The sequence below is a fragment of the Penaeus vannamei genome, chromosome 9 (assembly GCF_042767895.1).
Source record: "Penaeus vannamei isolate JL-2024 chromosome 9, ASM4276789v1, whole genome shotgun sequence".
Lineage (NCBI taxonomy): Eukaryota > Metazoa > Arthropoda > Malacostraca > Decapoda > Penaeidae > Penaeus > Penaeus vannamei.
The window spans coordinates 35813886-35828546 of record NC_091557.1 but is presented as its reverse complement, the minus strand read 5'-3'; the positions used below and the strand labels follow the sequence as shown (position 1 = coordinate 35828546).

Sequence of the window (14661 nt, the reverse complement as noted above, 5' to 3'; positions counted from 1 at the left end):
GAGGAAATTCTGGACCTGGGTCAAATCCAGGCAGTAAGACTGCTACTCGGTCTGATGTGAAAGAGACACTAAAATCCATGGGATTAAGATGTGAGGACTTTACTATTAGTGTTTATTCAAAGGAGCAGGCTCATGCCATATTAAGGAGGCAAGGTGTTGAGGTAACTGCTAACAATGTCCCTTCTAGAGAAAAGTTTGCTACTGCTAATGCAAAGGGCTTCAGAAATACTAAGTCTTTTGAGGTTCCCAAGTCAGTTTCAAACATGAGAACAGTCAGTGCAGCAAATCGTCTGAATGCAGGAGCACAGTTTCAAAGGGAGCAAAAAGAGGATGATGATGATGATTGTGTTATTTTAGATCCCCCAGAAATGCCCAGGCCTGTGCAGCGCTTCCCACAGCAATTTCAGTTAATGGGAACAACAGTGCAAGTGAATCGTGGAGCCAAGCGTCCCAACAGACCACTTGTTAACCAACCTCAGGCCAAGCGGTCCAATGCCAGACCTATGCAGTATTATCGCCAAGAGCACAATGAAGAGTACAGTTCAGAGGCATCAGTACAGGATACGTTAAAGAGGCTGAAGAACTATAATATTTCCATTACTTGCAGACGAAATGCTTCAGGAATGAGACCACAAGGAGGCCCAATGGATAGTGAATCTGATATGGATAATGATAGTCATATGGATTCTGATGATGAGGAGGATATGACAAAGTATTTGGAATGTCAGATTGGTGAAATTGATGAGCCTCCACCACCACATGAAGAATTATTTGATGAGGATATTGACATTGATTGTGATGACAAAGATGATGTAGATTACAATCCAAGGGGCAAGAAAAAATCTAAAAAGAGCAAAACACCTCGGAAGAACAAAAAAGCACCTGCAGATGCAGGATCTACTGGCAAAGTATCAAGCTTGGACTCTAGTGTGGAAGAGATTCCGGAAATTAATACAGACGCTCCATTGGAGGATCTAGATGATCAGCAAATGTCTTCACAGCCAGATGAGGAGGAAAAGGACCCACTGGCAGAAGAAAATGACGATCAAAGAGAGTTAAGAGAAATACTAGAGAATGCTGCAAATATTGAAGAAGAGCAAACCAGTGATAATCCCATTGAAGGTACAGAGGAAAATACTGAAGAAACTAATGCTGAAGATCAAGTAGGTAAGATGGAAGAGTCTGTTGATGAAAATGTTGGAGATCCAGTTGAGGAAAATATTAAAGACCCCATTGAAGAAAATGTAGAAGAAGAAAATAAGGGAGAGGATAATATATTAGGAGAATTTGTAAGCACAGGTGAAGAAATATCTCCACAGCCAAAAGGGACTGGAGGTGAAGATGAGGAAGAGATAGATGAGGAGCTAGAGAAAGAACTCCTCTGTGGGGACATACCTGAAGGTGAAGAAGGTGAAATGGAAGAGGATTTGTAAATAAAGGTCATTTGAATAACAGCAGTTACCCCTAAAGCTCATACAGGCAGTGAATTACTGTTTACATTACCTGGAGTGTTAATTGGTAAAATTACTATTGAATATCCAATTGATATGTAAAGGTAAATTTACAAGAAATAGCATATCCAGAGTGATGGAAGTGAATCTCTTCTGAGGCACAAGCTTCACCAGCCGTGATTTTATTAATGGCCCTTTGTGTGGAGTTTCTGATGAACTGTTTTGAGATTAAATGGTACAAGGTTTAAATGCCTGCTGCAATGTGGGCAAAAGCATCTGCAAAGAGTGGTTAGCTCGAGTTCTAAATTGATCTCTGCAGTTATAAAGGGGACAATAATTACAGCACCTGAAAGTACAAGGAGCCTGAAGACTTGGGATTGGCATGGAACTAACAGAAATAGTTAATTTTACTTCTTGTTCACCAGGCTTTGGTAGAAGCTTAATGTTCATTTGCCAACAAAAACATGTTTAATGCAAATTGCATATGAAACAATACTGAAAAGTGTAAATATAAACTTTTCCTGAAATGTAAACTTAAAGAATATATACAGACAAATTGGTATTGTATTAGAACTTCCAGTTGAATAAGTAAATTTTTATTTTATGAAATTTGAGGTTCTTATTGTTGGGGCTGGATTTTCATGTGAATATTTTCCTCTTCAAGTTCTATATTTTCTTTTTTAATAATTTTTTACGTATGTATGTGTGTGTGTGTGTAACATCAATCTTACTGCAATTCACAATAAAAACAAACACACATACAGACTCAAACACATTTACAGTATGTGTACATTAAATTGTACTTCGTTCTCCATTTTTTCTCTGTTTTAATGAAGCATTTAGTGTTGGTCTTAAATTCTCTTGCATGCTTTAGACAAGCATAATGAAGGATGTTATCCTTATCAAAAATAGTAATAATAGCCATCATTGAAGGTACTCGGAGCTGGTGTGTGGCAGATTTTGGAAGGCAGAGCAAATGCAGTTCCTGAAGTCTGTTAACTAAGTTTTGAATAGTCAGAATTAAAGTTCTTAGCCATTTTCCTCCATTGATCTGAGGGAAACAATTAGTCAATTTGGCCCCCAGTATAGAGCTTTGGTAAGGCTTTTTGTTGTCGTCACATTGATGAATATTTAGCCATAATTAGAGGGGACCCAATTCCTGATTGTTTAGCTTTAAGACAGTAAAAATACAGCTGTGTTCTCTGATGAACTGCAGTCAGTGATCAAGGCTGCATTTGTTGCTGAAACTTTGTACTTTCTCAGAACTTGTAATTATTTTGCAAGAGACTGAAATAGAGGGTCATTAATTTAATATTGACATGTGTAAAAATATTTAATAGTGTTATGTGACATCAGGTTGGAATTGAAAATTGTCACATAGTTTTAGTGCATATTCTTTTACACCAGAGTTATTTAGATCCAGCCTCTTGCCAAATTTCTGTAAATGTATTTGATGGAGATAATTTGAATATTCGAAAATGGAAAGCATTTTATTTATACCTTTATTTTGGATGTATTGACTTTGAATCAGTAGGGAAAATAAATAAATTAGTAATGCAGTTTTGGATAACAAGAGCTACTTGGTGTGCTCCCTCCTTCCTTCATTGCACAAGGCCGCTTTCACACCAAGGTCGCATGGCACATCGTTTAAAGGAAACATGTAGACATATATGGAAACTCACAAAGAAGCGGTGTGGCATTACCTCATGCAACTTGCATGCAACTCCGAAACCTAACTTGTCCATTCATTTTCAGCATGTGACATGCCACCTCGGATAGTGAAGGCTCTTTCACACCAAAGCGGCACGCCCCCAGAAAACAAATATGGAAATGTAAAACCTTTCATATAGAAGTGGCATGACACATTGTATTTGCCAAATGCGACCAGCATGCTACGCCAAAGTTGGATTTATCCTCTCTTTTTTTCTTCTTATTCTTGTTATTAGCCAAATTGATGTAAAATTATTTGAATCATATAACATATGATCTAAAAAGGAAAAAGGTATGGCATACATAGGTAAGTAGTTTTGAATGGTCTAGAAAGATTCCGCAAAACACATTTGACAACACAGCGTCGCTTCCTCAGTGAGTGAGACTTTGAATGGTAGGGTAATCATGCGCGGTCTTGCAGGAGGAAACAATGCGATGTGTGTCTCTCGTGCATAACTATGCCTCATCCAGATAATGAACCAATTAACATTTGTATTAGATCAAGTTTGCTTCACAGTCTGCCCAAAAGGCCTCCACTATATTCCTGCAAGTGACATAGTCAAGAGATTATTTAGGACTTAAGACAACAATAACATCGTCAGTTTCCGAAGTCATTTAGTGAACCGAATGATGCGCCACATGTAACCTTTGTCTGGGATATGTGTACCGCGTGCAATGTGTCAACTTCGTATGAAAAGATCCTGATGTCAGACCGCTTTCACACCAAGGTGCCATACCACTGGCACGCCATTTGAAGATGAACATCCGGAAGTATGAAACATTTACACAAAAGTGGCATAGCCCGTCGGTGTGCCATGCTACCTGTGCGATGCCAAAAATCCGACGTGTCCAATATTTTTCAGCATGCGGCCAGCAACCCTCGGCAGTGTTGTTTGATTATTATTATTATTATTATTATTATTATTATTATTATTATTATTATTATTATTATTATTGTTGTTGTTGTTGTTGTTGTTGTTGTTGTTGTTGTTGTTATTATTATTGCTGTTATTATTAGTAGTAACATGGTAAGCCATATAAAGAGCCACACTGAAAAAAATCGGGATTTATAACACCAAATGTGTTAGTGCAGGTTAAGATACAGCTATGATGGAATGAAAATAGAAATTCTGCTATTTACGTAATAAAAACATGAAGTTTTGAATATATCAAGAGTCGAAGAAGTTCCAATCCCTGAAGCCAATCTATTCCAAAGCTTACAAATGGCTGTAAAAAAAGCAAAACTGAGATCGACTTAAATCAAATGTCATTGAATTGAGGGTCAATGAACTTTTATCAACTCTTGCATTGCACGTTGATAAAAATCATGTAATTACTGATATACGGGATGTGAACTATCGGTAACAATCTTGTTTGTGTAAGACTGAAAGAGTCCCAGTAACCCAATGATGCCCAATGTCCAAATATAAGTCAGACAAGTGAAATTTAATAGAATTAAAAGTACGATCGAACAGTCTTACGTGTGACTATGCAGCAGATAACCACATTGGTGAACAATACTCAAAATGAAGCAGGGTAAAAAAAAAGCATCTAAGAGTAATGTTGTCACTTTCATAGATCATCTTGCACTTGCGAATGGCGCCTAATGTAGATTAAATTGTCCGGGCCATATTCCTTACATGCAACTCAACTGTAAGCTTTGAATCAAAGGTTACAACTAAGAGCTTAAGATCATACAACGAAGTGATTAAGACTCCATTAATTAGCAGACTTGGATGCTGAGGAAACTGCGGTTTAGACCAACTCTCAATCATTTCCTTCGACTTTGTAGGATTTAATTTCATGCCCCACCAAGAGCACCACGAATGAATTATCATCAGGTTTACAGTGAGACTGTCAGCTGCTATTTGTCTGGTTGTCGAAGGAATATCAGCATAGAGAGAGGTATCATCAGCATATGCCAAAATTTTATTAGTAATGCCAGACCACATATCACATGTATATAAAATGAAGAGCAAGGTGCCAACAATACCCTGATGAACACCAGACGACATAGAAATACGAGTTCAAATTACCGTCAACTTGAACACGCTGCTGCCTACCAGTTAAAAATTCAATTAAAATATTTTAAAATCTACCACCAACACCAACAGACTGCAACTTAAAAATCAAACCCAAGTGATTAACAGTATCAAAAAAGCTGCACTACAATCCAGAGAGACGAGCCCTGACCCAAGACCCTTACCTAAAGCAGACAGTATTTCCTGCACCTACATAAGTAATGCATCATTGCAGCCCTTTTCTAAAACGAAACCGACTCTCTGGAAGAAACGGTCTCAAATATACAGAAAGAAATTTGACCAGCAAACATTTAAAAACCTTAGATAAAGATGGTGTAATTGAAATGAGCCTATATTCAGTAGGTGAAAACTGCAATGGGCTCTTAAGAATAGGGGTAACATTATCAAAGCGCCCGCACTCTGAAAATGACCCTTTACGAACTAAAAGGCGTAAGATTAAGGCTAATTTTGGAGCTAATTAACCATTTAGTCTTTTTAAAATCAAATTCAATAAGCCATTAGGATCCACTCGATCATATTCATCTAATTCTGATAAAATACTTGATTTCTGAGGACCTGAAAGCAAATGAATTTAAGCATTTTAATGGGTGACACGAAAGAGGAAGTTCAATATCCTTTAAACTTTGTTTTGAATTAGAACAGTCTGATAATAAGGTAACTTTCTCAATCGGACTATATGTAGCACTATCATCAGGCTTAATTAAAGGAGGAATGGAGTACTCAACACCAGAAATGCTGTAGGCGTTAACCATCATTTATGAGGCTATAACGACTCTGAGAGAACTTTCAAATGAGTATTATACTCAGATTTAGCCTCATTTTAAACACTAGTTGCTATATTTCTCATAGCAACATAATTTTCCCAACAAGGACGAGTACGGTTATCAGACCAGTCACTGTAGGGAGCATATTTGCCCCTAAGCCTGGTGACACCCGATCGTTAAATCATGCATTATCATGAAAACGAGATCTAAGAGTTGGTGGGAACAAACCTTGTAATGATATCCAACAATAAGAAGTTCAGAGCGTTATCAGGATAAGGAGCATTATAATAATTTCGCTATCAAAAGCATGGTAGACACCATCACAAATACTTCTAGATTATAAGAAGACTTGTTTAGTTAGAGTAAAATTGCGCATAGGAAAATCCAGCTGGATCTTATAAGGTGGACTACAGTGGTTGGAAGAACCTATGGTGCGATGGATTCTACAGTAATTATCCCTGTCATATCAGTTATTACAAGATCCAAAAGATTACCACTCCTGTGAGTTACGGACTAAATGCCCACACCCAGTTACATTTGAGAAATCTAGGACAGAAATACCATGTCGGTCAGTTGGGCACATATAATTCAGATTTTTAATAGAGCTTTTACATCCAGTCATCATAAGCCAATATAATGTAAATGTGTTGAAATCAAATACATGAAAAAATGAAAACTTTTGGATGAATTGTACACATAGAGTAGTTCTGAAGTGTCTCGACAGATTTCCACCAAACACTTTTACAACACTGCTTCAGTGGCCCAGTAAGAGACTTTGAATGAGAAGGTAATCACATGTAGTCTTGCAGGAGGAAACATGCGACCAACAATCAACATAACATTTGTACAATCTGTGGAGAAATACAAATGTTTGCATGATGCATCACCTTCGTACAATAACAATACTCCATCGTAGAATTATCAAAATATTTTGTTTATGAGAAAAAAAGTTCCGTTCAAGAATATTCAGGGTATTAGTTAATTACTTTGTTTCGAATCTTGCATTAGAGAGGTCTCTTGCTCCAGTCCATTCATACATCGCACGAGAATATAAACAAACATCGAGTTGCCGTTTCCGCTGCTCAATGAAAACGGCTGTACCACGCATTCGTGCAGGCAACTGTCCACTAATGTAACGCAACGATATTGGTGTCGTTGGATTACTTCTACCGTCTACAATGCAAATATGTATGTTTTATCGCGCAGAAACCCACCCAACCCCCATTAGCAACAAGCTTGGCCCTGCTAGTAGGGGAGGACAAGAAAGGTACCAGCGAAAATAATCCTCCACGCATTCACGGCAGGAGAGCTTCGGACAGACTTAGCATAAGTGCTCCCGCATGACGGTTTTACGCCCTCTCCTGTCGTGAATATTTGGAGGATTCTGTTTTTCAGAGCGGATGATCGGGGGGGGGGGGGGGGAGCGGCTGCCCCCCAAGGGAGAGCTGTGGCCCCTGCAGTAGACAATTTCCCTAGTACTTTTCATGCCCTCCCCTGCTATCGGAGCTAAGCATGTGGAGGTCCGGGGGTTTCCGCGCGATGATATCTATATATTTGGAAACTGCAGTGGAACAACGACTAAGTTGTCGTAAGATAGCTAATACTAAAGTTGTCATGAAAAAAACGGGTTTCGCCGGTTTTATCATTAGTGCACTCTAAAACCTGACTAGATTATGTTAGACTATGGAACTTATCCTTGGTGTTAACCAGATTTCAAGTACAGGCATCAAATTTGACGAAAGCTTTGGGAACAAAAAAATAGTCAATTGATAACGAAACTACGGATAATTATTTTCATCAACTGTTGTGTTTTCTTGTTGTGAAGATGAAGGCAGGACATTAAAATTGCTAGTAAAAGCGTATATAGGCAGTGCAGACAGATATGATGAAGGCAATGCTTCATTTGAGATCGCAGCTTTAGTCTGTTGACCCGATTATCAAGGCAGTGGTAGGACTTCAGTAAACGATTTTGGTTCACTCGATGAAATGTTGATATTAGCCCAAAGTTTCTGACCATTGCCTGTTTCTACACAAATAAGATTTACCATCTCCTTCATTATACACTTCAACTATAGCGTTAGGATTTGCCGCAATATTCAGACAGATATTGACCAGGAAATCTAAGTCATTGCATAGGGAACTAGTGCATTAGTTTGCTATTACTATTAATTGTTTCATTCTTTTCAGATTTATATTGGCCAAAGAGAACGTTGAGGTTAGATGTTAGATGAGGGCCGTCAAAGGCACTTAGGTCTACTAGCTTTCCAGGATTTAGATATTGCAACTATTTGTACCTGTGCGTAAAGTTTCCTTTCTTTATAGATTTTAAATGGTGACACTAAAACCACTGCCTCTCCTTCCGGGAGCATTAAGAGATGACGGTGTCAAATTAATATTTAAGAATAGGTCCCTTTAGTATCTTCCCTTTGCTATGCTCTAATAAGAAGTTAAAGTTTAAAAATGCATTCGCAAACCCGGTAAAGTAGTATCAGTCCTCTCGTGTGTAAGCCTTTACAGAAGCTGATACTGAACTTGTGGCAGAGCAACACATTTATTGAAATAAATCTAGTTTGTGCATGGTGGAGTTTTTTCTACCATTGCATCCTGTTCGACTCCTGGTCAGGGAGGGTTGTTATTCATCTATACTAATGCGTCACTGTATTATTATTCCATCTTTTATAAATACCTCAGTGCATCTGACTTGGGATTTGAATTTCTAAATCAATTTCCACCGAGTGTCCACGGGAGTGGGTGTAAAACCTCGCTATCATTACTGTGTTATGGGTGGATAGGTCTATGAAGCTAATTAAATCCTAAGGCGTTTTAAACGGAAAGTTCTTGCCTGAAATCTCAAGCGTTTTTCTTGTTAACTCAAGCATTTCGCTTGCTTTCTCAAGCGACCCCCGTAGATAGCTAGACTTGCGCTTGCTAAGTCAAGCGGTGTACCGTCACCATGGCAACAGCGTCGGTCACGTAATAAATAATAACTCATTATAAGACGAACAATATACCTCTTACTGTACTGTTACTACTCGTCTCCCTAAATCGAGAATATATCTGCTATTCTATGAAATAAAGAATATTTCAAGTGAAAAAAGTCTGAGGAATTCTAGCAGCGTTCTTTTACTGATATTGTATTCCATGATTTGTTATATTTAACCTCATAAAATCGGATATATGGGAATGGGTAGGCCTATATTTTAATACAGGGATGTTCATTTGTTTTGATAACGCGTCAGAATGAAAGGGCTGCCAATCGGAAGTGTGTGTCATTGTTTTAAAGGCACTTCATATGAATATAGGAGAAAATATTGCGCTTTGTTAAGATGTTTGGGTAGATTTACTCTGCCATCTTTATGTGGCACAAGCTTGTCAGTTGTTTTGAAATGCGCGCTCAAACTGTTACCAACTGCCAATGGAATAAACTCCACTCTCGATTTATGCATTAGTTATCTCTTTCCGAGATTGTTGGTGGGAATACTTGTCTATTGCTTTTAAAACCCAAGTATGTATATGCTGTGTGTTATTTTGACATTTCTATGTTCTCCGATGACTGTTATGATTTGTACTTTATAGAAAGACACTTCCACATGTCTGACATCACTGAACAAAGCCTGCCTGCCTTGGAAAGCGTTTTAAGCAGGGAACGGTACAGCACTTGGCAAGAATTCTTGCCAAGCGCTCCCCTGCTTAAAACGCTTCTAGTTGCACATTCATAGTGGCTCATGTGGTATGATTCGTTTAGTACTGGTCACTCATGTCACTCTTTGTGACATGAGAGGGATATGTGAGGCGAGTGTGTCCAATGCGTTGGCGGGCAAGAGCAGCTTCACAGCGTGTTCTTATGGGATGCTATTGACCAAGGAGAGATGGAATGTTTAATGTTACGTAGTTTATTAGTGTTTAGGGCAAACAAGAATGACTGCCAGCGGTGACGAGAAAGGTTTTGAAATGAGGGTAGTAATCAGAGGCTGGTATATGTGAAAATCTGGGATGATGGTGTAGTGAATTCTAAAGTCCACCTGCTCATTTTAATCACTTTTTATTAATCATTTTAAGCTTTCCTTTAGGAGCAATATGCCTTTTATCAATGTATTTTTTGTCTGTAGTTTTTATTTTCGTTTTTTACTTAATACCCTTTTTATCGTGTTTTGTTTGTATCTTTGCGCGTTAGTTTACTTACCCTTTAAAAATTCTTTTTTACTGAATTTTATGTTTATTTGTGAGCATTTTGTTTGCCACATGTATTTTTTGTCTGTAGTTTTTATTTTTATTTTTTACTTAATACCCTTTTTATCGTGTTTTATGTTTGTATCTTTGCGCGTTAGTTTACTTACCCTTTAAACATTCTTTTTACTGTATTTTATGTTTATTTGTGAGCATTTTGTTTGCCACATGTTTCACGTTCAGCCAATCACGAATCACCAGCTCTGAGGGGGTCATTTCACGTGCCCTTTTTACCGCCAATCTGCAGTTTACCTTGACGTATGGCCTTCTGCCTTTTTACGTGTTTTTATTGTGCTATTTTTTCTGTGTTAATTTTTATCCTTTTTAAGTGATATTTCAATAAACCCGGCAAGTGCAACGAGTGTTTCAGTTCATCTCGTTAACTGTTATTTACAGTGAGAATAGATTTCCAGCCAGCCCCAGGTTAAGGTGGGCTCACTCGGTGAACTACCGAACAGGTGGTTCACTACAATAGGATGTGGAGAAGGCCGCGGAGTGTGCAAATGTGTCTGCCTGTTCATTACCAGGGATCCCTATGTGGCTGAGTATCCAGCAAAAACTGACAATTTTATGATGTATGGCTAGATAGAATAAATCGTCTTAAATGTTGTAGAGATTGTATAGGAGATAATGAATCGGTGGAAATTCTGAAGGATGCTGAAGTATGGTTAGACATACGTCTAGAAGAGAATCGCATACAATTCAGCTGTAAGGACGCTGGGTTGAAAGTACGGGAGGGGAAGATTGCAGCAAAACCAGCGCAAGAGATGGGTTTGGAATCATCTGTATAATTGTGAGTGTTGGAGTGGGATGAGGAATGGTTAAGAAAATGAGTGAGAAGGATAGAAGGGAGGGTGTCTGATTTTGTTGTATCAAGGAAAACCGGAGCAGACATGGGAGGAAGGTATAAGCCAAAGCGGGTATTTATGGGTAAAAAAAGGTAAGGGTCGGAGGCGAGGAAAGGGTGAATGGGAGAGGAGTGGATCCATCCGGACAGAGAAAGGAGTAGGTAGGCGTGGAGAGGAGGTAAAGAAAGGAAGGGACCTATGGACAGTTAGATAGCAAATTGGCGAAAACGTGCATAACTCCGGAGCCGAGAGAAAGGCGTCGGGATAGGGAGGGTAGGTCCATTTCAACGTATAAGCTCTCATCAGGAGAGGAGCGGAAGGCACCTAGGGCTAAGCGTAAACCGCAGTGGTGGATAGTATCAAGGTGAGTTAGAAGAGAAGTAGAGGCAGAGGAATAGATATGACAGGCATAGTTAAGAGTGGAGAGGATCACTGGAGATGGAGGAGGGTTTTGCGGTCTGAACTATAGGATATATTGGAGAGGACCTGTAGGAGTCGGAGGTGGCGGCGAGTTTCTTTGATGTAGAGGATGCGGTCTCGACAGGAAAGTTTGGTCAAAATTTTGCTAGGAGTTAAAGTGCAAAGGAACATCGTATAACGAGAGTGGAGGCTGAGGACCTATATGTGATCAGGAAAAGAGGATGGAGAAGGATGTGGACGTGGAAAAGCAGAAGCCAAGGTTTGTGGTCCAGGAAGAGGTTAAAGATATTGCAGACTGGATGACAGTAGGTATAGATATGCCTGGTGTATAGATGATAAAATCATCTACATACAGGGAGGATTGGATACCTGCTGGTAGAACCAACATTAAGCCGTTTACTGCTTTAAGGGTACTATGATTTTTTTTCGGCGATTTTCGCCCATCTTGCCGAAATTGAGTTAAATGCATTTTCAAGGAGTTCGTAGGCCCCCCGGTTTTCCCCTGAAGATTTCAAGACCCGACTGTTATTTTTTAGGTGGTAGCAGCCATTTGCGATGTCGACTGAAATATTTTTTTTCACGTTACCTTAGAAAATCGGCAATTGTGACGCAATGATTAGAGATGATTAATAAATGAAATTATTTTCTGAAAGCTTATTAAATTTCACACAAGATGAGACCAACCTTCATTTTTTCGGAATGATTTTAAAAATCTGGCAAGCGTCCAAATACGATAATGAAGAATTTTTTCATACAAATAAATAAACATGATATGCCGTTCATATGGAGTATTTTATTTTCTTTGTCTTCATCATACATAGTTTGATATACGAGCAAAACATTTCGAAAATGCAAACCTCCCCCCCCCCAAATGGGGGGTAGGAGTATTTCATGGTCCACAACGCCCGGCCGCGCTGAGAAAAGGACGCGTACAATACCCGTCCGACGGTTATTTTTTCGACCAATATTATACTTTTAAAACCCCATTAGAGGAACAATAATAGATGATTATATCAAATACAAGTATTTCGTACATGAGTTGTCATGTAAAATGTATAATGAAAAGTATTATTAGGTCCACATTTTTACGCATAGCACACGTATTTTCAGTCCGATTTTAACGTAATATGGCTCATTTTGTAGCTGAATAATAGATCTATTACATGATGCAATAAGGGTATGCAATATTTTCATGTGCTTCTTATAAGAGTGACATATTTTCAAAATCTATTAGGGTGTTTTAACAGTCACCTTCGGAAAATATTCACCAAAAAAAAGTATGGTCGACTTCTGCATATAATAGTAGGATTGTTCTATTCAGACATGAAATCAAAATAGCTGTATGATTTTTTTTTTTTTTTTTTTTGGGGGGGGGGATTTTTGAGGAATTTAAAAAATGGTCAATGTAGGCCTATAGACCCCAGATCGCTGCCACCACTCTACAATATACGTAAGATTTTGAGAAACCGTTATATGTTGGCAATATCCGGAAGACTTCGGAATGCAGGTAGATGTTAGAGGATAATGGTGTAGGAAGTCGGGAAAAAAAGGAACAAGTTGTAGCTATAGCGTAGTTCATACTGAGGAAAGGATGAAGTTAAAGAGGAAAATTTGACTCGGAAGGTACGAGTATTAAAGAATGATTTACTAAATACACCCATGTTCCCTCGTATGCAATGAGATGATTGCTGTAGGATGTGATATCGCCATGTGTTATCATATGCCTTTTCCAGGTCGAAGAAAACGGCTAGTACTGAGCTATGGTTTTGCAAATGAAGATAGGTTCTCTTTAAAATGTGCGAGTGGATCCGCTGTGCCTCGAGCACGACGGAATCCAAATTGGCAGGATAAGAGGCTGTTAGATTCTTGATATAATATTGGCGTAGGTTTACGAATCTTTCTTGTAATTTACACAAGCAACACGGTAGTTTTGAGGGAGGGTGCCAGATTTATTAGGTTTAAGAAAAGGTAGAATGACTGCTTCGAGACAGTGAGGAGGAAAGTTTTCAGTTGTCCAAATATTGTTGAAGACAGTGCGAAGGAGGAGGTCGGTGGAATATGTCGTAGCATACGGTAGTGTATGCCATCTAGGCCTTTATGCGTATTGCGGCATGAAAGGAGTTCAGTAAAGGAAAATGGCCGTTGTAGGGTTCAGTAGAGGATAAGGAGGAGGATATGGGAGTGCTTTCCTTGGCTGCTTTGATAGTATAGAAGTGGGGAGAAAGGTGAGCCTCTGTTGACCTGGCTGAACTATGCAGCAAGTTCAGTAACAACTTTTAAAAGTTCAGAAATTCAGGGATTACGGCTATGGAGGGCTGGGGTAAAATGGGGAAGGAGAACAAAGAGAGATAGAGATAAAGACATGAAAGGGTTTGGGTGCGTGTGATAACGTGAGTGGGGTGGTTTGAGTTGAGTAGGATCATGTCAGTGTTAGTGAGGAAGCGTTCCAGGGAACGGCCTCGAGAATCAGTGATAATTTCACCCCAGAGAGAGTGGCGACAGTTTAACCTCCTAGTATGAGAAAAGATGGTTGAAGTTAAGTAGTAGTTCCAAAGCGTTGGTCAAAAGGAAGAGAAGGGGAAAAGTAAATGGACAATTGTAATCCAACAGCGAAGGAAGATGCGGATGATAATGTAAGGAACAATGGTTTGAAAAGGAGGTATTGTGTATGGTGTTTTATGATGGATGAGTAGAGGAGGTAGAGAATTGAAGGGATGATACAAAATGATTATTTGGGATTGGCACTGGAGGATGAATTTGAAAGTTTTCTCGGAGACAGATGATGGATGAGTTATAGGAAGATACAAGATGACGAAGATCAGGTCTGAGTGCGAAAGCCCCGAATGTTCCACTGTAAAGTCAGTGGATCAATCAACGGGGGATAACGGTAGATAAGGTTGTCTGAGTAGTAGTGGGATCAGGAGTAGGTGAAGTAGTAGTTTCTGGGGGTTCGTCAGGGAAAGTGGGATCTGGGGAATGGCATTGTGACAAAAGGGATTCACGTGTTTATACGTTTGGGTGGTGGGGAGGGCGAGGTATTTTGGGGAGTAGGGGGAATATCAGGAAGATGATGGATGTCGGTAGTCACTCTGATTGTATGTCGAGTGGAGGTAGAGGTATCTCAACTACAGCCCCAACACCAACCCCTCTCCCTCCCCGCACTACCCGCAGTAGACAGACTATAAACGTTCTAACCCTT

At 39.2% G+C, this 14661-nt stretch overlaps 1 protein-coding gene across 1 annotated transcript in view; it reads left to right on the top strand.

The window, feature by feature from the left end:
• LOC113806284 (uncharacterized) overlaps positions 1-2930 on the top strand; it is a 13000-nt gene extending 10070 nt beyond the window's left edge. Inside the window, exon 10 of the mRNA XM_027357396.2 lies at positions 1-2930. This exon is cut by the window's left edge and continues 198 nt beyond it. Within this exon, the coding sequence (XP_027213197.2) occupies positions 1-1433 (1433 nt within the window). The 3' untranslated portion in view covers positions 1434-2930.
• The last annotated feature ends 11731 nt before the right edge of the window (positions 2931-14661 follow it).